The sequence below is a fragment of the Lepisma saccharinum genome, chromosome 5 (assembly GCF_977018435.1).
Source record: "Lepisma saccharinum chromosome 5, izLepSacc3.1, whole genome shotgun sequence".
NCBI lineage: Eukaryota > Metazoa > Arthropoda > Insecta > Zygentoma > Lepismatidae > Lepisma > Lepisma saccharinum.
This window is the reverse complement of record NC_139233.1, coordinates 95,675,534-95,699,048: the sequence shown is the minus strand read 5'-3', so window position 1 is coordinate 95,699,048 and position 23,515 is coordinate 95,675,534. Positions and strand designations below refer to the sequence as shown.

At 36.6% G+C, this 23,515-nt stretch overlaps 1 protein-coding gene across 1 annotated transcript in view; it reads left to right on the top strand.

Annotated features, from left to right (window-relative positions):
* The first annotated feature begins 2,028 nt into the window (after positions 1-2,028).
* Positions 2,029-23,515, top strand: part of LOC145988159 (protein CFDP2-like) — a 58,702-nt gene continuing 37,215 nt past the window's right edge. The window contains exon 1 of the mRNA XM_083122990.1: positions 2,029-3,018. Coding sequence (XP_082979116.1) covers positions 2,029-3,018 — 990 coding nt within the window. The remainder of the gene's footprint in view (positions 3,019-23,515) is intronic.

Here is a 23,515-nt window from a genome sequence, read left to right as displayed (position 1 = left end):
AAGAATGTACATTAAAGGAATATCAGGCTATTTTAATGTTCTATAGCAATGACAATTCCCCGTGACACTGACAATGAAGGCAGAAGGTACAACTTGGTAGAGTTCCCGCCACTGGGTTATCTCTGGTGTTCTGCAAGACTTTGTGTTGCCACCCACTGAAAGGAACGCTGGAGATAGCAAGTGTTTTGTTGTCTGCCTGCCAGACACTTGGTTGCCACATTCGCAGGGGAGGTCAAGGAACAAGTGTTTCAGATGGCGAGAGGAATAGTATTTTCTCCTCTAAGGGTGTGAATAGTTAAAAAAAGTAAAATGCTCCCCTGTGCTTAGCACCACGCCATGAAGGCGTATAGGGGGTGTGGGGGTAACGCCCCACACTTTCTTGATCCGGTCGAATAGTTATAGACATTATTTACTTTCTTCAGCGCTGCAAGTAAAAATTCCCAGCTGTGGAGATGTTTAGTCGAGTTTAGGTATTCGCGATTGAAAGTACTACTGTGGCACTAGTGTCGCTGTCCTTGTGTTTCGTAATCCCATGTGAACTCAGGGAGGTGTATAGAAGTTGAAAGCATAATTCGTGCACAGGTTTACTTCCGACTATGAAGATTGATTGACTGATTGATTGAATTGCTGTTTTAAGTCCACAGTAAGGCTAATTGGGACTGGACCTAAAGTTTAAACTGGGATCCGAACCACTATGTGCCTGCACCGGGTATCGAACCCGGGACCCTTGATTACAAGGCGAGGACGCTACCAGTGCACCATCGAGGAGGCCCTTCCGACTATGAAGAAAAATACATAAAATTCAGTCATGGTAAGCAGGGGTGCCCATCCCCCTCCCAAATTAGAACGTTTTCCTCACCCTCCCTTTACCGAATAATTTACTCAAATTATTTTGGTCAGACAAAATTTGTGGAACAATATAATACAGATATATTTAAGCAATAATTGTATTTCTTAGGCTTTCATGTTTGATAACATGAAATGTACAAAACTGCTCAGGCGCACTGCCATTGTAAGTGTACTGAACCTTATTCTTCACAGTTTTTCTGCCTAACTAACCTTGTATTAAAGCGAATACCACGCCTCCCTTTCCAAACCGATTTTAAAGACATAAGAGGTGGTGTTTCATTTCAACCCCATCCCCGTGATCACCCACAGGTAGGTAGAAAAACTATACATAATAACCATAAATAAAAATCAATAACACATCAAAGAAACAATACATTCTTTTTGGTGTGGAGATGTATAGAATTGGTATACAATTCTGTCCCCCGGCCCCCAAATTCCCATGACTCGGGCGCATCATGAATCCCTCCTGTGCGCACCCCTGATGGCAAATACATAAGCATTTACATTGTAATACAGTGTTGCTGTTCTGTCTACTATTTTCAGTAGATCTATGGGTATTTTGAAACATCTAATGTTTTCAGCAGCTGAACTGTACTACCAATGTTTTCTACTGTTTTATTAGCCCAACAGTGTCTACTGTTTTCAGTAGCTAAACTGTACTGTTAATGTTTTCAACTGCTTTAGTAACCCAACTGTGTTTACTGTTTTCAGTAGCTGAACTGTACTGTTAATGTTTTCTACTATTTTAGTAGCCCAACTGTGTCTGTGTCTACTGTTTTCAGTAGCTAAACTGTGCTTCTAATTTTCTCTACTGTTTTAGTAACCATCTGTGTCTAGTGTTTTCAGTAGCTGAACTGTACTGTTAATGTTTTCTATTGTTTTAGTAGCCCAACTGTGTGTACTATTTTCAGTAGCTGGACTGTACTACTAAAGTTTTCTACTGTTTTAGTAGCCAAACTGTGTCTACTGTTTTCAGTAGCTGAACTGTACTGCTGCCTTGCAGGGAGGGGAGGGATCTCCAAAGGCTAAGGGAAGGATACCCTGACAGAAAACCAAGGGTGGGGCAGACTCAAAAGGCATGGTAAAGCCAACTGTCCTAGGGGAGTAAACCCTAAATAAATCCACCCTGCGTTGGGCCAATCCCCCACACAAGGGTATTAACGGATTCAGAGAAAAAACATGAGCCTCGGAATGGACAGATCAACACAACAACGACCGGACTGGAAAAGGAAAACGAGAATGGGAACATGGAACATTAAAACTATATTAGGAAAAGAAGTTGAATTAGTACAGGAAATGAAGACACGTAAGATAGATGTAATGGGAATTAGTGAAGTAAGAAAGAAAGGAAATGGCATACAAAGGCTTGAGGAGGGATATACCTTGAGATATTCAGGTGTTGGACAGGGCAGAAGAGCAAAAGAAGGGGTAGGAATTGTAACAAGTCAGGAATATGAAACAAAGGTCAGTGGCTGGGAACCAGTTAACTCAAGAATAATTGTAGTTAAATTTGATATAGAATATAAAATATCATATATCCAAGTATATGCACCAACAGAAGATGCCTCTGTGCTTGATAAGGAAGAATTTTATGTACAACTCCAGAGGACAGTAGATAAAGAAGTAATGGAGGGACGGTATGTAATGATAGTGGGAGACTTAAATGCAAGAACAGGTAAAGATAAGAAGGTAGCCCATGGTAGTATGGGAAGCTACGGGGGAGAAAAGACATTGAATGAGAATGGCAAGAGATTACTGGAGTTTTGTGTAGAAAATCAGTTGCTTCTTGGAAACTCCTTCTTCCCACATAAGGAGGTACATAAAATAACCTTTCAGGCTGAAGGAAGAAATGCTAAAAGCATAATAGACTACATAATATATACCAGTAGTATTAGGAGAAACATAATGGATGTTAAAGTTATAAGAGGTGCTGAACTGGGTACAGATCATAGATTACTAATAGTGGACACACGCTTCACGAGACCACCAAAGCCCAGAATGAAAAAATACCAAACAATTAAGATAAATGAGTTACAGAAAAAAGAGAAGAAGGAAGAGTATAAAGAACAGGTAACAGCCAGACTGACAGAAGGACCAGATGTAGAACAACTAGAGATAGAAGAAATATGGAAGAGAATTAAAAAGGCACTCATAAAATCTGCAGAAGAAGTATGCGGAAAGAAAATAGTAGATACAAGAAAAAAGAAAACGTCTTGGTGGAATGAAGAAGTGAAACAAAAAGTAAAAAACAAAAAGGAAGCATGGAAAAAATATATTATGTCACAGACAGAAGAACATAGAAGGAAATACATTGAAAAAAGAAACGAAGTTAAGGAAATAGTGAAGAAAGCTAAAATAACATCCTGGGAAAAATTTGGAAATATGGTTGAAGAAAAAGCTAGAGAAAAGAATACAAGGCAATTTTGGAAAGTTGTAAAGAACTTGAGAGGAAAATATGGAAAAACAATAAGAACCATTAAAGATGGAGATAAATTGATCACAGAGAAAAAGGATGTGTTGGATGTATGGCGGAAACACTATGGTGAAAAATTCCAGAAAGAAAATAATAAACCAGAGGAGGTAGGGGTGATATATGGACCATACATGGAGATACAAGACTCGGATATAGAAGGGGAAATAAAGGAAGATGAAATACAAATAGCAATAGAACTGATGAAGACAGGAAAAGCAGCAGGATCAGATGGAATAAATCCAGAATTAATAAAATATGGAGGTATGGAAGTAGTTAAGAATTTAACCAAGATGTTTCAAAGAATATGGAAGGAAAACAAAATACCAAACGAATGGAGGAAAAATATCATTATCCCACTACATAAGAAGGGCAGTAGCTATGACTGTAATAACTACAGAGCAATATGCCTCTCATCAGTCGCTTATAAATTATACACAAGGATACTAGAAAGACGTCTCAGAAAAGTGGTGGAGGAAGATATGGAGGAGGAGCAGGCAGCATTCCGCCCTAAAAGGCAAACACAAGATCATATATATACTATAAGAACGATTATGGAAAAAAGAATTGCCAAGAACAAGGACACATATCTAGCTTTTATAGACCTAAAAGCTGCTTTTGATTCAGTACCTAGGCAATATGTATGGGAAGCATTGGAGGCAAAGAAAGTACCAGTAAGATTATTGAATGCAATAAAAAATGTATATAATAATCCTGTAGGAACAATTAGAGTAGATGGCGAACACTCAGGTGAATTTGACATTGAGAAAGGCATAAAACAAGGAGACAGCCTCAGTCCAATCCTATTTAACGTCTTTTTAGACGAAATTGCTAAAATATGCAAACGACGAACACACAGAACGAAGATAGGTATGTGGAGATTAAGGCCAGTATATATCCAAGCACTATTATATGCTGATGATATCGTACTGATATCAGATACACCTGAGAGACTTCAGCAAGCAGTGGAAGAATGGTATGAAGAACTTAAAAGGAAAGGCATGAAGATTAATATAGAAAAGAGTAAGATCATGCGGGTGACTAAAGAGGACAAGGAAAATGAAGCCCTGAATATAATATGTGAAGGGAAACAACTAGAGAAAGTAGAAACATATGAATACTTAGGAACCATCATAAGTAGCAGTGGGAAAATTGATCAAGAGATAATGAATAGGACAAAGAAGGCAGCATCAGCATATTATCAAATGAGTAATACTTTAGTGGGAAAAAGAGAGATCAGTATAAAAACAAAAATGCAACTCTACAACTCAATTGTAGTTCCCATCATGGGCTATGGCACAGAAAGCTTAGCACTCCTAGATAAACATCTAAGTAAATTTCAAGCAATAGAGATGAAATATCTTAGAAGAACAGTGGGGAAAACTCGAAGAGACAGAATAAGAAATGAAAGAATAAGAGAAGAGGTAAAACAAAAGAAGACAATGACTGAAGTAGTAGAGGAACGCCAGCTGAAGTGGTATGGACATGTAAATAGAATGAATGAAGATAGGAAAGCCAAGCAAGTGATGGAGATGAGGGTTGAGGGTAGAGTAGGAAGAGGCAGGCCAAGAAATACATGGGAAGATAGAATAGAAAAGATAGGATTAAAATATGGAAAAACTAAGAACGAAATGAGAAGAATGAGTCGAGACCGGACGGAGTGGATGAGATGGACAGAACGAGGTACCCGACGCTTAACGGCATAAGGGAATGGAAGAGAAGAAGAAGAAGAACTGTACTGCTAATGTCTTCTAGTGTTTTAGTATCCTAAATGTGCATACTTCTTTCAGTAGCTGAACTGTACTGCTAATGTTTTCTACTGTTTCAGTAACCCAACTGTGTCTACTGTTTTCAGTAGATAAACTGTACTGCTAATAATGTTTTCTACTGTTTAAGTAACCCAGCTGTGTCTGTGTCTACTGGTTTCAGTAGCTAAACTAACTTCTAATTTCTTCTACTGTTACTGCTAATGTTTTCTACTATTTTAGTAACCCAACTGTGTCTACTGTTATCAGTAGATAAACTGTACTGCTAATAATGTTTTCTACTGTTTTAGTAACCCAACTGTGTCTACTTTTTTCAGTAGATAAACTGTACTGCTAATAATGTTTTCTACTGTTTTATTAACTCAACTGTGTTTACTGTTCTCACTAGTTGAACTGAACTGCTAATGTTTTATACTGTTTTAGTAGCCCAACTGTGTTTACTGTTTTCAGTAGCTAAAATGTACTGCTAATGTTTTCTCCTGTGTTAGTAATCCAACCAACGGTGTCTGTGTCTACTGTTTTCAGTAGCTCAACTGTACTTCTAATTTTTTTCTACTGTTTACGTAACCAACTGTGTCTACTGTTTTCAGTAGCTGAATTGTACAGCTAATGTTTTCTACTGTTTTAGTAGCCCAACTGTGTCTGTGTCTACTGTTTTCAGTAGCTAAACTGTACTTCTAGGTTTTTCTACTCTTTTCGTAACCAAATGTGTCTACTGTTTTCAGTAGCTGAACTGTACTGTTATTGTTTTCTACTGTTTTAGTAGCCTAACTGTGTCTACTTTTTCAGTAGCTGAACTGTACTGCTAATGTTTTCTACTGTTTTAGTAACCCAACTGTGTCTACTGTTTTCAGTACATAAACTGTACTGCTAATAATGTTTTCTACTGTTTTAGTAACCCAACTGTGTCTACTGTTTTCACTAGTTGAACAGTACTGTTAATGTTATCTACTGTTTTAGCAGTCCAACCGTATCTACTTTTTTCAGTAGCCAAAATGTACTGCTAATGTTTCCTACTGTTTTAGTAACCCAACTGTGTCTGTATCTACTGTTTTCAGTAGCTAAACTGTACTTCTATTTTTTCTACTGTTTTAGTAACCAACTGTGTCTATTGTTTTCAGTAGCTGAACTGTACTATTAATGTTTTCTACTATTTTAGTAGCCCAACAGTGTCTACTGTTTTCAGTAGCTGAACTGTACTATTAAATGTTTTCTACTGTTTTAGTAGCCAAACTGTGTCTACTGTTTTCTACTGTCTTAGTAACCCAACTTTGTCTACTGTTTTCAGTATATGAACTGTACTGCTAATATTTTCTACTCTTCTTCGTAGTCCAACTGTTTCTCCTTTCTTAAGTAGTTGAAGTGCACCCTTAATTTTTTCAGTAACATAATTTTACATGAAAATATTTTATTGTGTACAGCATATTGATACATCAAATCACTACTATTATCTGTAATGAAAATTTCTTATCAATAGAACTGAAAATATAATGAAAAAATCATATATAAAACTAAAATTAATGTGTGGTAAAGCATGTGGAACGTGCTACTTAGGAATACGTTAACACAACAGTAAATCAAGTGTATTGAACATGTAGCACAACTTCAATACTTCATTATGGTTAATGCACTTGTAGAAAGTTGAAGAACATACTGTTTTATACATAAATTGACATATTGTTCTTCATATATTCACACGAAAACAACACAATATTAGTTTAAATGAAGACCTGACTCTCAATGCTTGAAAACCAAAACAAGCAAACACTGTTGACTACGTTGATAATAACCATGGAAATTCCAAGCTGAAAGAAAAATCAACTGATATGATAAAGTGTTGAAACTACTAGCTGCTTTAAGGTTGTATTATGCCATCCTTCCACACCATTAGTAGTTAGGTGTTGTCTCTTGTAGCACGTCCGATGGCGCAGTGGTAGCGTCGTCGCCTTGTAATCAATGGGTCCCGGGTTCGATACCCGGTGGAGGCACAAGTGGTTCGGATCCCACTTTAAACTGTAGGTCCAGTCCCGATTAGCGTTACTGTGCATAAAGTGGACTTAAAACACTAAATCAATCAATCTTGTTGCACGTCCAAACTTTGACAGGAATTTCTTCATTTTCCAGTCATATCTCGATAAAATAATAAAAAGGTAGGAGTCTCGCCTGATAATGTTCTCATGAACACGTGAACACTCATGTATATGTCTTATATTACGTACATATTACATGCACACACACATACGTATATTTATTCGAAAAAAACTATGTTTGATGTACGAGTACATACAATTTACTGTGACACGACTTCTTTCACGTCTCATAATTTTTCTAGATAGTTCGTAACACTGAGTGTCACGGTGTTCCATGGAGGGCGTACAACATAATTGCTGTGCGTGTTGCATAGAGCTGACAGCTAAGGGGCTGTTGGCCACTATACCCGAAGATGTTCACTTCGCTGTGCGAACACTGATGCAAGCGGAAATACTTCTTACATTCGGCACCATTGTGCAGCATATACAATGCATGTGTAGGTGGACTCGAAAAGGTCTGTGCTACATAGTTGCAAACGTTAGTAAGAATTCGCTAAACCTATCGAATTTTAATTGGGAGATGGACAATTTCCCCTACGTCCTTCTTGTATTACTTCAAATATAGCGTGATTTTGATGGGAAATCGTTGAAAATAAATTTAACTCTTATTCTCACTTTTTCAATTGAATATGAAGTTACAAGGAAGAGGATTAAATCTGCATTCAGTACAAAAACATTATTGTGAACACTCGTATGCGAACCGCACGCGACGCCACTGATCAAATGATAGCTCTTCTTTGCAGTTGCATTATACAGATTGAATAATAACCATGGAAGTTCCATGCTGAAAGAAAAATCAACTGATATGATAAAGTGTTGAAACTACTAGTTGCTTTAAGGTTGGGTTATTTCTTAAGAGAGAGTTGTGGAAACGTGCTCATTAAGATATATCTTACTTCAGTAGTATCCATTAGAAAAACTGTAGAAGTTCAGTTCATGTACTGTTTTTCCAATACACTTCAAACTCACTGAAAACATGGTGTCAAGAATTAATTTCTCTATTCTTGGAGTCAGTAAATGGTTTTATTATATATAGTTGCAAGTATTATGCCTTATTATTCGCATTGTTTTTCAATACAGTAGCCTTACTGCACAGTACTGTAGTCCTACTGTAGAGTACAGTAGCTGTAGAGTAGATATACAATAGGATTTCAGTACATTTCACAGTACACAGTAGAAGACATTTGAAAACAGTAGAATTTGCTACTGAAAACAGTACAAATTTCCAGCAGGGGATCGTGTTATAACTACAAATATTAGGAATGACTTACATATTAAACACATTTACGCGAACATAGAAAGTTCTGGGAGGTGAAACATGAAACACATCGTTACCGGTTTTATTTCTAAAGCAGGTAAATTGTGAATATCTTTTGCTGTTACTAGCGACGGATTCCGCATGAGAAGCATGTAAACTATGTAGCGTGACACTGCTTAGGCAATACTTTTCGGCTTGATAAGGTTGAATTCTGTGTAACCTTGTGTCTTGCAGTGCTAGAAACATTGCGATCAAAACAGATCACCCAAAGTGCATGAAATTCGGGAAATCTTTATTGATGACAATGATGATTAAAATTTTGAAGTGTATCGGTTCCTGTGGCCATTTTGCACCTTCCAATGTTCACGGGGATAGAGTATTGGTTACGTTCCCCGTGCATGTAGCACCGAGCCACTAAAGTTCATGTAGAGGGTGTGGCATAGGGCTCCTCACATTATCTAACTCGGGTATTTTGGAGGTAATGTGATCAGCACACGTTTTGTCCGCCTTTACCCTCCAGGTCGTCCGCAGGTACCAATTGATTTGAGGCTGGGTAAGCGCAGAGCAGCTTTATGTGGGGACAAGGCCTGAAAAGTTCCAAAGATAGATCATCAATCCCGGGAGTCGAACCCGTTTCTCCCGTGTGGCAATCAGAGACCCTACCGAGTAGACCACTTACCTGAAATCCTTACTTCAAAGTTTAAAGGTGGGTGTAAAAAGTCCCGTGAGAAATGTTAGAAGTGCAAGTTGAAAAAGGATGCGCACGGGACATACGCAACACAACACAGAGGTAAGAAAACACAAGAGAACTTCCTCATGGAGAGTGGGAAAAGCCTGCTCTTCGCATAAAACTAAAAACAATAGTTAAAACACTCTCGTCATGTCGCAACATGGATTTTAACGTGTTGGAAATAATTTTTCTGAGAAAACTAAATAAAAGAACACGCCGAACATTCAAAACAACATTACAAATACGGCACAGCAGATGGTCCACATTTTGAAGGAAATAACGATGCGTGAGACGGCTGTGTCCAATACGAAGCCGGGTTAAGATGACCTTTCGATGGGAAGGACGGTACGACAGAAGCGCGCACGCAGCAGACACGCCACCCGATTGGTCCGCCATCTTCACCGGTATTTCCCCTCCACGAACCTATATACACCGTGTTGACGCTCTGAACTGCACTTCAACCTTGAAGATGAGAGTCACGTTAGCTCTCGAAAGCTTGTAATATTTTCCACAACTCACCTGGTCGATAGCCCGAGAGAATCTATTCATCAAGTTTTCAAAGATTGTATTTATTGTAATGCACTTGTAAGATTTTCCATTATTTTTATGTCACACATATTTTATATTCCAGTAGTTGAATATCCCTTTCTTCTCTTTTTTCTGCAGTCTGTGGAGATACCTTGAAGTTCTTTGGCAACCTGTGTCTGGTTGCACTGCCTCCCTTTCGCTTTCCTGATCATACTTTCAACAACCAAGAAGAAATTATATAAATAAATGATTCTTTCTTCAATACACAGCATGTACAACATTTAACAAAGCACTAAAATAAATGTTCATCATTCTTCCCTTTCAGCGTTTCTCGATTTTTGCTGATTACGTTTCCACTTAAAAATTGCCATTAGAAAATTACAGATATGACGTCATGTGTGCATTGGCTTCTTCAAACTGATAGCTAATTTTAATATGAGATACTTAGAGAAGTGGTAGTTTACTTGCTTCTGACGATGGTGATGGTAGGTTCGATTCTCCATCGGGGCAGGATATTTTCAGGAGTATAGCATTGGGCGTGAAGTTTATTCACTGTGCTCTGAAATTAAAGTTGGTGTCTGTATTTGACGAGGTGAAACGAAAGAGTAAAAGCTGCAGCATTTCCGGAATCTACTTCAGATAGGAGGAACACAGGAGGCAATCATGGTGTCACGAAAGTTCCGCTCGGTGAAATATCCGCTCACACTTCCAAGAACCATTAATGACCCTCCCCCACCCTAAAAAAATCAAATATTTATGTAGTATATTTATTTAATATTTAATTCCCATCACACTTTCCCACTCTGTGAACTGGCTAAATAATTTAAATATCTTTCAACTAGTTAGGTGTGTTTAAAATCTTGCTAGAAAGCTTTGTCATATCATCGGTTAATTGAATTTACTGCAGCTTTTGTAAGAATGATATCGCTCTGAGACACGATCTATTGTTCTATTGTTGCCTGTTTCTTCGTCCCTCTTTACTGTGTTCTCGATTCTTGCATGGGGCTTTTGGTATGCAGTTTTCCTTCTCTTTACCTCAAACTTTAACTGCGATCTCATGTACACGAAGCTAGAATTTTCCTCTTCTTTCTTCAAGAAAAGAACCACGTCTCTGATCCTGGGATTTGGTCGTCCAAGTAGGTTGTATTACGCCATCCTTCGACACCATTAGTAGTTAGGTGCTGTCTCTTCTAGCACGTCCAAACTTTGACAGGAATGTCTTCATTTTCCAGCCATTTCTCGACAAAATAATAAAAAAAAACTCCGATAACTTTGCTTGGACGAGAGCCTCTGATAGCATTTCTAGCCAACCATTTATTATGTCTTCAGGTTTCAGGAATGCTAACGATGAACACATTTGAATATGATGACGAATTTCCTCGTTTTCTCGGTATTCTCGTGTTAAGCCAAGCTCTTGGACATTTCTTCATATAGCAGCCATTCACTTCAACGGAAGGAAACACTTCTTTGAAGGTCGAAATTGCCGCAGCTTCAAAATCTACATTAACTATCCTAGGTATACATCCTGACACAGCTTCTAAATTGTCCTAAAATAGTCTTCTTTTTGTTCGGCAACAAAGCAAACACGATCGGCTGTAAATGCTCGTCTCTTCGTTACGTCTCCCAAAATCAGCGTGAATTGTGTAAATTTTGCAGAACTGTTTGCTTGAAATTTTAAACGTTCCGTCCATGGAAAAGTTCTCATAAATCTGTAAGCTCCCTCTTCCTTTTTCGGCGCTGAGAATAGTAATTCTTTCACCTGAAGTATCGTCTTTTAAAAGAAAACTGCTTCCGTCTCTCATTTTTAACAATTCTCTGTGAAACACGATTTCCTCCCGAGTCTTCGGTGACGAAGGGGTGCATTACTCTAAGCGGTGAGTGATACGCAGGTGCGCTTCTTGCCTCCAGGAAGCTCAGCGCAAATTTCGCAACATTCCAATTGAGCTGAATTTTCACTGAGTGCATTTTTCATACAATCGGCAATCATGGGCCACGTGGAATGCGCAAAATCAAGTTACGTAGAGCTGAATCTGAGGGTGGTTGTTTTGAATATTGCGAATTTAGTGTAACATTTGTTACATAATTTTGTTGAAATAAGACAAGTATATTGGATACAAAGCAGTGGCGAATTAACGACCATTTCAGGTCATTCACTTATTAGATGTAACTCACTACATAAATAGTCATTAGTGGGTTTTATTTCGCATCGGCCTCGGTCACAATAGCCAGCCGTTTACTTACGTCAATTGGAGATTTACTATTAGTTTTAGATGCATCGGAAGATGGAGGTTAGAGAATTAAGAACAGTCATTACTAAGAAACAAACGTAACATAACCAATCTTAGCAAATGAACTCATTAAACTCTCCAAACTTCACAATGTAATTGTGTGTGTGTGTGTGTGTGTGTACGTGTTATTAAGTCGAATTATTCAACATTTTAGGTGTGCAGTGGAGAGTATAAAGAATACATATCTTAAATAATATTACATACCACATCCTGAAAACATATATTTGATTGATATGTGAATCAGTCATAATGTGTGTGTTAACAAAACTTATGAAGAGTAGCTGAAAGTAAAAAAAGTTGTACCCTTAATCCTGGAAATCAACTGAATAAGCAAAACGTCAATGGAAAAAATGGGCAGAAAGGACATCCCTCGAATAATTTTTACAGTGTTCTAGAGAAGAGAGAGAGGTGGGTTGAACTAGAGATCTTTCATTCTTGACGAAAATTTAAGATACTAATGACCGTTGAACCAACTGCTCTATCACAACTTGCTGACAATATGCCCTTAAAAACACCTTGCCCTTTATGAGAACATCCACCTTCCTGTGTTCCAAGCACATTATCTTCATACGTCGTTAAAAAGATGATTTTTAAAAAAAACTATTCGATATTATGCAAGGTATTGTAAATATAATGTCACAGAAATGTGCCTTTTTTTAGCTCAAACATGATTACGATATCCTCCAGGTGGAGAAAAGCTCTATTCAGTGTTTCAAACGTATCTGATTTCAAGTCGAGCGCACAGAATCGTAAAAATGATTGCAGATTCTTAACCCAATTTACTATTTCTATTTGAGAGTGTGTATAATATTATCGGTTCATAGCTTCTAAGATCATGGAATGTGTGAATTTGGAAACGTTTCGTCTAGTTGAATGACCGATTCAAAGAATTTACACTCGCTCTTTGGTTATGGAACAGTATTCCATCCAGTGACAAGATGCAGCACCCTAGTGTGGTTAGGTACAAGGTATACAGCTGTTGCTGCGTTACCATTTAATAATTGTACAGCTTCGGCAAAAATGAGTCTGTGCTTGTAACGGAAAACACACTGCAGCTGTTCTTTCTTTTTCTAACTCTCGTTAGAAAACGTACATCATAAATCTGAACTTTTTCTTGACAATAGACTGTGGAATAAACTTAGAAATAAAAAAGAACGCCGTGTCCAACAAATTTCTTCATGATGCTTGTTCTTGCCTTTCTATTATTTGACGTTGTTCGTTGATTGATTTGGTTCATTTAATGTCGCATTTCAGCCACTTCTAGCTAATCGCGACGATGGGGATGCATTATGATAAGATGAAATGAACCAATTGACAGTCACAGATGTACGTATATGTGAACGACGCAAGAGAAGCCACAGAGATATACTAGCTGTGAGTCCAGGTGCCAGATACTCGTAGGCCTGCAACATTCCAGTACAACTTAGAGTGAGGTTGACATTTCGATACCTTCAATGAAGGTCACCCCTTACATATTTTAGATATGAAAGAAGAATGGTGACTATTTACTCATTTTATTATTATTGTTATTATTTATTATTATTATTATTATTATTATTATTACATTAACAAAAACTGTCAACTACTCCAAAATAAACATCTTGGTCTAAATATTCTAATCCAAGATCTAAATGGCATGTGATAAAACTATCTCGAAGTCATGCAAATAGGCCTATACCAAAGTAGCGTTACTATGTTGCTGAAAGGACTTTGACAAAGAGTGTTCCGATCATGGACGTCCGGAAGAGGAAGCAAGGGGACCATGGCCCTCTAGATAGAATCAGATTACTAGAAAATAGCCTGTGTAATCCTTCAATATCATTCCAGTTAATGCTATCACATTATTGGGCATGGATCCTGTGTAGGTATCCTAGTTTCAACTGATGAACCCAACTCCTAGTCAATGTAGGGCAATTTCTTAAAAGAAAAATTTAAAGATTGTCATGTAAAATGAATATTTTGTGAATAAGTTAGTTGCACCAAACTAGAGGAAGATAACTGACAACATAAATAGATATTAAAGAAGTTCTAATATACTCCACTTGGACAGTAATATTGAGACCACAGAAAATCTCTGATTGCTTCCTGCATGGAATTTCTGTTGTGAGTTCCACGAGAAGTATCAATGCACAGTTCTCTCCGAACAAGAGAAAATGAAAGATAAACAGGTCGACTCAGTTTGCTAGTATATTTTTTAATATCTAGTTTTCACTGGAACTAACTTACTCATTGAATATTTAAAATTTTCACATTTGTCTATGACAAACTTTGTCATAAGCGTCATTCTTGTGAGAATTAATTTGCTTTATACTCAAGTGAGTATTTGTAAGATATTTGATTCAGGACTGCCAACCTCAAATTGCTTATTTAGCGTAACAAGTTATCTAATTTATTGTTTGCATGTGAGATGGCAGCAGTAGGCGGTAATACATTTTGGAGTTTTGTAATACCAATTGTACTCAATAGATGTCCTCGGTTGACACTTTGTAAAGAAATAGTCTTCTTTCTTATTTTTTTTTAGTCGCTTGGTTATAAAAATACTCTTGTAAATTATAATTTAATTAAGTAATAACATTATGCAAATAAAGCAAATTGTACTATTAATATGATATTATCTGGGATTTATGCATTTATCTTGGGAAGAGTGAATGCGCATAACATCTGAGGAAGAGAGTACGGCAGAATCAGATTGTTTGGAAAACCCGGAAAGAAAGACTGAACGAAAAAGGATTCTGGAGGGAAGAAGGAGAACGAAATGGACGAGTAAATTGGACAAGATGAGTGAAATCGATCGATATCCGCTCAATCATGAACGTACAAGTTAAACTGAATAGCACGATTTGAGCACGAAAGTTGATGTTTGACGATCTGATGAGAATATGAAGCCGATGGACGCTTTTACGAAGGATAAGTGAATTTATTTTCTGCTTACAGGAATTGATGATTGATATGCACAGTGACTATGTAAGTACGAAAATTCTTTATATTTAAGTGACTACCAGATGCTGATGTAAGGATAATTGAGAAAACCGCCAACCATCGCATTCCGTATTATGCTAGCATTCGTGTGCAACGGGTTATGGCCATAACATATTCACGTAACGCAATACCGCAAAACGTGGTCGGTAACAAAAGATTCACAGAGTAGCTACGTGAAAAGTATATCCTTGACTAGTCATAATAAACATTTATGAACAACATAGGTAATCTATTCATATTGTCTGTAAAAGAGTATTGATTTCTCATTCGTTGGCTTCTATGTAGCGCAAAGGCGTAATTAGGTCAAGGTCACGTGACGCATGTTATCATATGATTTAGCTCTTATCAAAGTAGATGTTGAAATCTCAGTAAAAGTCGTTGTTTATGTAACCAACGTCTCATTTAAAAACAAAAGTCTTATGACAAGTTCATTTTGAATTCCGGCTGATGTTTATTATTTTTATTACGCATCCATATCTGTAAGAGATGCATAGAGTCGGGAAAGATTGAATCAAAGGTACACCGCCATCCTTTGAGTGCCATTAAAGTGGTGTCTGTCACAGTTCGGTGTACTTCCAGAAAGTTTTGAGCAGTGTCGATTTAATTGTTTCATACAGACACGAGTAAAAATGTAGATAGTTGATAGCTATTAACACATGGCCTTTGTTCAGCGCTAAATAATAATTGTGAACCTTAATATACGAATTCTTGTTCATGTTAATTAATGAATAAAGTTCCTATTGTTAACTCGCGGTGTTGCAATTTAACCCAAAGGATACCTCAGTGTGTAGAATATATTTGCATCTTGTGTACTAATACCAGTTTCTTTCCAGAAGAGGGGAAGCCCACCTCCCACTTTTCATCCTGTGAATTGTCGGTAATAATGGAATTATGATGATTTCTAGGGGTATACATTAATGCAAACAAGTTAACCAGTTTTAGCTTGAATTTATATTTAGAATCTCCGGAATGATCAGTTCAATGGTAATTTCAAGGGAATCTAGTATGATGGCATAGGCCTTAAGTAAAGTTCTAGTTTCATCTCTTGCGTGAATTGTCGGTGGTTTTGATCCCAGGTGGCATACCAGTTTAGTATAACCTGTCACTTTGAGAAATGAAATTTCAATAGCATGAGATTCCGTATGAATAATCAGAGGGATTATTTGAGTTTGGTCTAACTCAGCATATAGGGTGTGCCTAAAGAAAGGATACATTTTAGTTAAATGAGAAAGTCAGATAGTGTTATGAACTTTGATAACTAACAACTTGAAGACTTAATCAGATTTGGTTTAACTTAACGTACAGGGTGTATCTAAAGGAAAGGTATAGTTTGTTAATAAATAAATGAAAGACTTTGTGAATTATTGTGGAAGTTAGGCTCCACATTACCTATAGCGAGCGTTTATTCGACAACGAAAGGTGGTTTCACTGCCCTCAACTTGGCATGAGGATACCGGACAGCAGAAGTGGCTGTGAACTCCATCCTATTCTTAAGCATCCTGCGCCATCCTGTGCAGAAGGGAGAAGGAATAAATCCCAGAATCGAAGGCAGGACGGTGTCAAGAAAGGAGCGTTCAGGAGACGAACAGACTGAAGCTTGAGAAGAGAGAGAAGCACGTCCAGCAAGCAACTCAGGGATTCTGGTGACGGAGTCCGTGGAGCCAGCTCCGAGGAGGACTTCCTTGTCCTGGGTAACTGTGACAGGATGAGAGAAGTCTGACATCAAACCTGGAATGATGAATTACTCAGGAGGATAAGTCCCCGATTTCAGAGACCACCTGGTTTTCCGAAGAACTTACGGAGAGACTTATTCCGAGTTGGCTTGTTTGTTTGATTTGGTGTTTTAAGTAGGATCCGAACCACTATTTGCTTCCACCGGATATCAAACCCGGGACCAACACTTGTTCCTAATAATGGCAAGTAAGTGATTCTGAGTGGACCGTGTTCGGTGTTTTCCTTTTCAGGTCAATATCACCAGGGCACTGAACTTACAGTCTGAGATAATCCTCCTCTATCAGTTTGGGGAAAACAATACACTTACAAACAATATTTGCCCATTATATATAATTGTGCATAATTCCATTTAATGTATTCTTATTAATTTTGTGATCTGTGGTGTTTGTGTGTGTGAGAGTGTCCTTGCGCATGCGTGTGATTTTAGACCAAAACAGGAAGTTCGAGAACTGACTCAATTGTTTCCACCCGAGTTACCGACCTGTGCATGGGTGTTCTTTGTGAGTTCAACCACTAGTCATCCTCATCACGCTATTTGACAAAAGCTACAGGAAAGCGACGCTAACCAACAAATGATGCAAACAGGAATGAAGTGTGTGGATCTTTGCTGTATATTGATTTCTGATATTTTTGTGAAAAATCTTTCTTTTTTCCTCTCCAGTCTGCTTTATGGTCAGATGGGCTTCACTGAACTTAGAGTTTAAAGTGCGATCTAAAGTGGTATGCAACGTGCTTCAACAGGAGAATGAATCCTGGCACCTCTCCGTAAAAGTGACAACTTTACCACACGCTGCCACATTTTCAATGATACTTTGTGTACAATTACCACTATGTTCGCTTTTATTCGTTACTCTAGGGAGAAGTAAAAAGAATATGCAATGACTACTTAATATCTTTTGAGCCATAAATCGTTATTATTAAATTAAACGCTGGGGTTCAGAAGAGCAATTTTACAGTGTTTTAAGATATTTTACAATGAGTTTCCATCCCTGTTTGGAAATGAACGTTGCAGGAAGTCTATTCGACCTAGTAGAAGCACTGTGTGCGTGTCTATGAAATTATACTTCACACAGGCTGTTATGTGACCAGCATGGGCCTCCCAGAGATTCAAGACCTCACTCACTGCATGCGAAGATAGAGTAACAGGCACTGATAAAAATTTGCTGTAATTATCGTAAGACTTAGAATTTATTTTCCTTGTATTAAGCGTTGTTTAAACATAGAACAGCCGCGCCAGCATTTGTTGCATTATTATTGGCGGGGGCTACATATGTAGTACATGACTTTCTTTTGCTAAAGCTCAACAATTAATTTCAAAATTGAAGTAAAAGCATGTTTCATAACAATTTTTGGTCCTTTTGAAAATGTTGTATCATGATTTGAAGTACTTTTCTATAAAATGATAGTATGGTTCCAAAGAAAAATGCGCGAATTTTTAAAATAAAGTTTCTTAAATTTTGAAGCCCAATATAAAAAAATACGATAAGAGATACGTAAACGATTTTGTCATATTCATTGCACATTTTATTAGCATCAATTTAGAAAAAAACATTTTTTTACAAAAGTCTATTGATTGATTGTTTGAGTTAGTTTATTTTACTTCGCGTTTTGTCCATCTTGGTTAATTTACGGAGATTTGGATGAGTGATGAAATGATGAAATTGATGAATGGACATTCACAAACAACCAAACCCGAGCGGGATTCAAATCCGTTTGGCTGGATTGTAGTTGGCAATACTCCAGGTACAATGTTACATCCAAGCAGATCATTTATTATACTGGGTGAGCCTTTGGAGCTTCAATTACAACATTTCTTGGCCATTGAAGGTAAAGAAATGGAAGCACATTTTCGCCAAACTACAGAAAGAAATGAAGATCGCAAATACACAGTATGCTTACCTTTGACAGAATAAAGACCCTAAGGATCTTATTTTCAAATACTCTCAATTTATGTTCCTCTTTCAATGTAAGGGACCAAGTTTCACATCCATATAATACTACAGGCAAGATTACTGTTTTGTATATTTTAACTTTTACTTTCTTAGATATTAAACGAGAAGACAAAAGTTTATGAAGAGAGAAGTAACATGCATTTCCTGAATTAAGCCTACTTTTTATTCCCTCTTTAATATAATTTTCATTTGTTAATATTACTTATAAGTATTTGAATTTGGAAACGGGTTCAAACGAGTTGTTATCAATAATTAGATTTTGATTATTATCTAACACTTGGTTTCGGCCTGTAAGCATATATTTAGTTTTCTCTTTGTTAACTTCCAAACCTATCTCTTTAGCAGTTTTGAAAAATATTTTAGCATTATTCCTAATTGTATTCACATCATCCCCCAGTAAGTCTACATCTGCATATGCTAACAACTGAGTCACACCATTTAATTTTAGTCCTTCTTTAGTTTCTTTTACCTTCCTAACAGCATATTATAAGGCAAAATTAAAGAGCAATGGAGATAATGCAACTCCTTGTTTTAACCCATCATGAATTGTAAATTTGTCAGACATATTAATACCCACACGAATTTTACTTTCTGTTTCACTGGTGCATATTTTTATTATACTAACAAGCTTCTTAGGTATTCCAAACTCTACTAATATATTATATAATTTATCTCTTTTGACCGAATCATATGCTTTTTTGAAATCAATGAATAGCTGATGGAGATTTTGATTATATTCCCACTTTTTTTCAAGTGTCTGTCTGATGTGGAAAATTTGATATGTAGTTGATCTGTTACGTTTAAATCCACATTGATAATCACGTATAATTTCATTAGCATATGGTGTTAGTCTTGTTAAAAGAATGTTAGATAATATTTTATATGTTGTTGAGAGTAGAGAAATTCCACGATAATTATTGCAGTTCATTTTATCACCTTTTTTTAACACAGGAACAATTATGGCTTCTTTCCACTGTTGAGGGATTTCTTCTTTATTCCATATTCAACAAATTAATTTATGAATTTGACATATTAATGAATTTCCACCATATTTAATTAGCTCAGCTGGTATTAAATCAATGCCAGGTGCTTTGTTATTCTTTAGCCTTTTAATAGCATCTCTAACTTCAGTCAAGTTAGGTTCTGGAACTAAAGGTTCTGCTGTGTGGACTTCATTTATTTCTTATTTATCTCCTACATGGACATTTAAAAGGTCATTAAAGTAGTTCTTCCATCTATTTAGAATATCGCTTGGGTCAGCTAGAAAATCACCGTCTTTATCTTTTATCAAGTTTACTTTAGGTTGCCACCCCTTTCTAAACTCATTTACACCTTTATATAAATCTCTGATATTTTTATTTTTGCTGTTTGTTTCAATTTCGTTAATTTTGCTTTACAAGTAATCTCTTTTTTTTACATCTAAACGAGCGGTTAACTTCTCGCTTTATTCTATTATAATTGTTTAGATTTGTATCATCAGAGTTATTTAACCACCTAAGTCTAGCTTGATTTCTTATTTCTATTAGATTATGACATTCATTATCAAACCATGGCTTACTTTTTCTCGGTGTATGGTATCCTATACTTTCTTTAGCTGCTGATTCTATTGCATTACGTATGTGCTCCCAATTCTTATTTACGTCTGCTTCGTTTATATTTTCATCATCATTTAAATCCTGCAAAACATCAAATCTATTTGACAGTTTAATTTGGTAATCTTTCTTAATTCTTTCATTAGTAAACTTTCCTGTATCAAATTTTAGAACTTTTAAATTTTGTTGCTTATGATTTATCACTGCTAGTCTTTCTCTTAATTTAGCAATTACTAATGGTCACTGGCACAGTCAGCACCTCTATGTGTACGAACGTCAATTATACTCGTATGGCTTCTCTTATCAATGAGAATATGATCTATCTGATTATGAGTTTTACCATCTGGAGAAGACCAGGTATATTTATGGATATCTTTATGTTTAAAAGTGGTACTTTTCACAATTAAATTCTTTGAGGTTGCAAAAGTAATCAATCTTATACCATTATCATTACTTAATTCATGAAGACTTTCTTTACCAATCGTGGGTTTAAATGTCTCTTCTTTGCCAATCTGTGCATTACAGTCACCTAACAGAATTTTCATATCATACTGAGAAAATTCATCAAGGACCTGTTCTAACTCTGTATAAAAATCATCTTTAGTATTATCATCTTTATCTTCCGTTGGTGCATGTATGTTTATTAAAATAATTTTACACCACCTACCCTGTAAAACTGCATATGATAGCCTATCATTAATAAATTCTACTGTTTTGAAAGCCAAGATAATTCTATTATTTATGAAAAAGCCTGTTCCAAAATTATGATTTTCAGTACCACCATAGAAAAAGTATAATCTTTAGTTTTACAATTCCCTTCTCCTGGCCACCTAATTTCCTGGACAGCTACTACATCTAATTTATACTTAACTATCTCATTAACTGTACACTGAAATGCCCCAGGCCGGTAAAGGCTCAGAACATTCCAGGTGCCTAATTTAATATCCTTATTCCTAACGTAGATTTTATCCTTAGTCCAGGGACCTCCCAAAGTAGTCCCCACCCGGAGGTCCGAACGGAGGACTATTTTACCTCCGGAATATTTTACCTTGGGAACATCCATGTCCACATATTTCTGTTTCTTGACATTTTTTTTACAGTGCAGAGTTGTCAGCTCTACGCCTAACCCCCAATATGAATGGAGGAACTTCTACACAAGACAAACACAAATACATTAGACAGCACAACTACTACACAAGACGAACACAAACACATCACAACTATAACACAATATAAACACAAACACACCACAACTACTACACAATATAAACATAAACAAACTACACACCACAACTACTACACAAGACAAACACAAACAAATTAGACAGCACAACTACTACGCAAGACAAAACAAACATATTAGACAGCACAACTACTACACAAACATACTAGACAGCACAACTACAACACAAGACACATACATACACATCACCGATACTACACAAGACAAACAGAAATACATTGTATGCACAGTGCGCAATAAAAATCATGTCATGATGATGCATGAGAAAAAGTAATGAAAGTAGTCGTGTATAATTGCCATGCAATACTTGTGCATTCAACTATACATAGTATTGCTACATTTTGGAGAGTTGATTAATGTTTTTAATGGAATGGAAATCCTGAAGAATGGGCTTAATAATTATTCCAAATAATATATGCAAAGTTTTCATTGTTTTTCAAATCCAAAATGGCTAGGATTATTACTATCTTTCAAGCAAATTTTGTTTTTTAAGCACAAGTTAAATACATCTCTTCTTAATATCGATTTAAGATATTATTTATATAAACATTATTTTGTACAAAATAAGTATTATCATTCATAATATCATGAAAAGAAAAGGCAAGCAACAATACAATAGAATTCGAATGCTAATAAACTTTTCTCCCTAGATCTCATGTCAACAGCACAGCCATTTTTTTTTTAAATTTGAGTATTCGAAGGCAAGGATATTATTTCCTTTAGAATAATAGTGCATATTTCAAGCTACAGTAAGTGACCATGTGCTTTGGAGGAATCTTATTTCACTGGTTGAATTACAAATATTTTTCTTCTGAAACCAAGGTCAGTACATTACTTTGTTGTCATTAGAATGGACTAAGTGTAATTCAGCAGACTAATAATAAAGTTATAATAAAATTAGAATTTACTTGTTGAATGATTTGAAATCAGAAGTCCAAATCTGGGTGTAGTTCAACCCAATAACCTAAAGAGAAAAAATAAAAAAATATCTGGGTTGTCATTAGCATGGACACAATTGAGTCATTTGCATGGATAAAATGCCATTAGCATGGAGCATTAATTTTTAAATTAAATAAAACGTTCTTAGTGAAAATTCAGTTCTGCTGTCTATGTAGCATCAAGACATTACACGTCTATCCTTCTTCTTTTCCATCCCTTCTGCCATTAAGCATCGGGTTCCATCATCCACTTCCTGTTTAAGGTCCTGCATTTGTTCTTTGTCGTCTTTTGCCTCTAGGCTAGTCGCGACGATGAGGATGAATGAATGAATGGGAAAATGACAGGACACGAACAGTACTCTCCAACTCGGAACCTCCAGTGGCGGGATCGTGAGACTAGCACGGAGGGGGTCATAAGGTTTGAATTCCAGATAAGGTATTTTTATTATCTTCAGTTTCATGATTTCTGGGATCTCCTCTGATGATTATCCTAGCAAGTCAAACCAAATAAAAAGGGCAGAAATTGGCGACAACTTTCTAGGATGAGAAAGACACGTCCTCGTTTCACTTATGTAATATAATCCCAGGATCTAGTTTCCTTTCTGCCCTCTCGAATTCCTGGATTAGATTCGTAGTACCGGATATTCAACACTATTTGCATTCGAAACATATTTCCCGTCTACATCGATCCATGCTAATGGATCCATGCTTAGCGTAAGCTGCAGTCCTCTTCCTTGTGATACTTTCTTCAACAATATCCATTTTATCTTCTTTCGCCAAAACTCGACCTCTATGCGGCATTAAAATTTCCAATACAGGACAACAATACGCCACTATACACTCTTTAAATTGTCTAGACGGTTTTCCGAGAAATGAGTGGGCGGGATATTTAACACGATTATTTTCATTTTCCAGATATCGTTTACTGCAATTTGTTTTGTAATTCCAATTAAAAAGGAAAGAAGGCACAATGGTATGTTGTAACATGCACAATGAATAGTGTTAAGACTGAACACACTGAAGAACCTGCCTCCCTTTCATCATGTTTCATGGCTGCCTACACATGTTAAACATTACCGCCTTCAGCACATATCACTT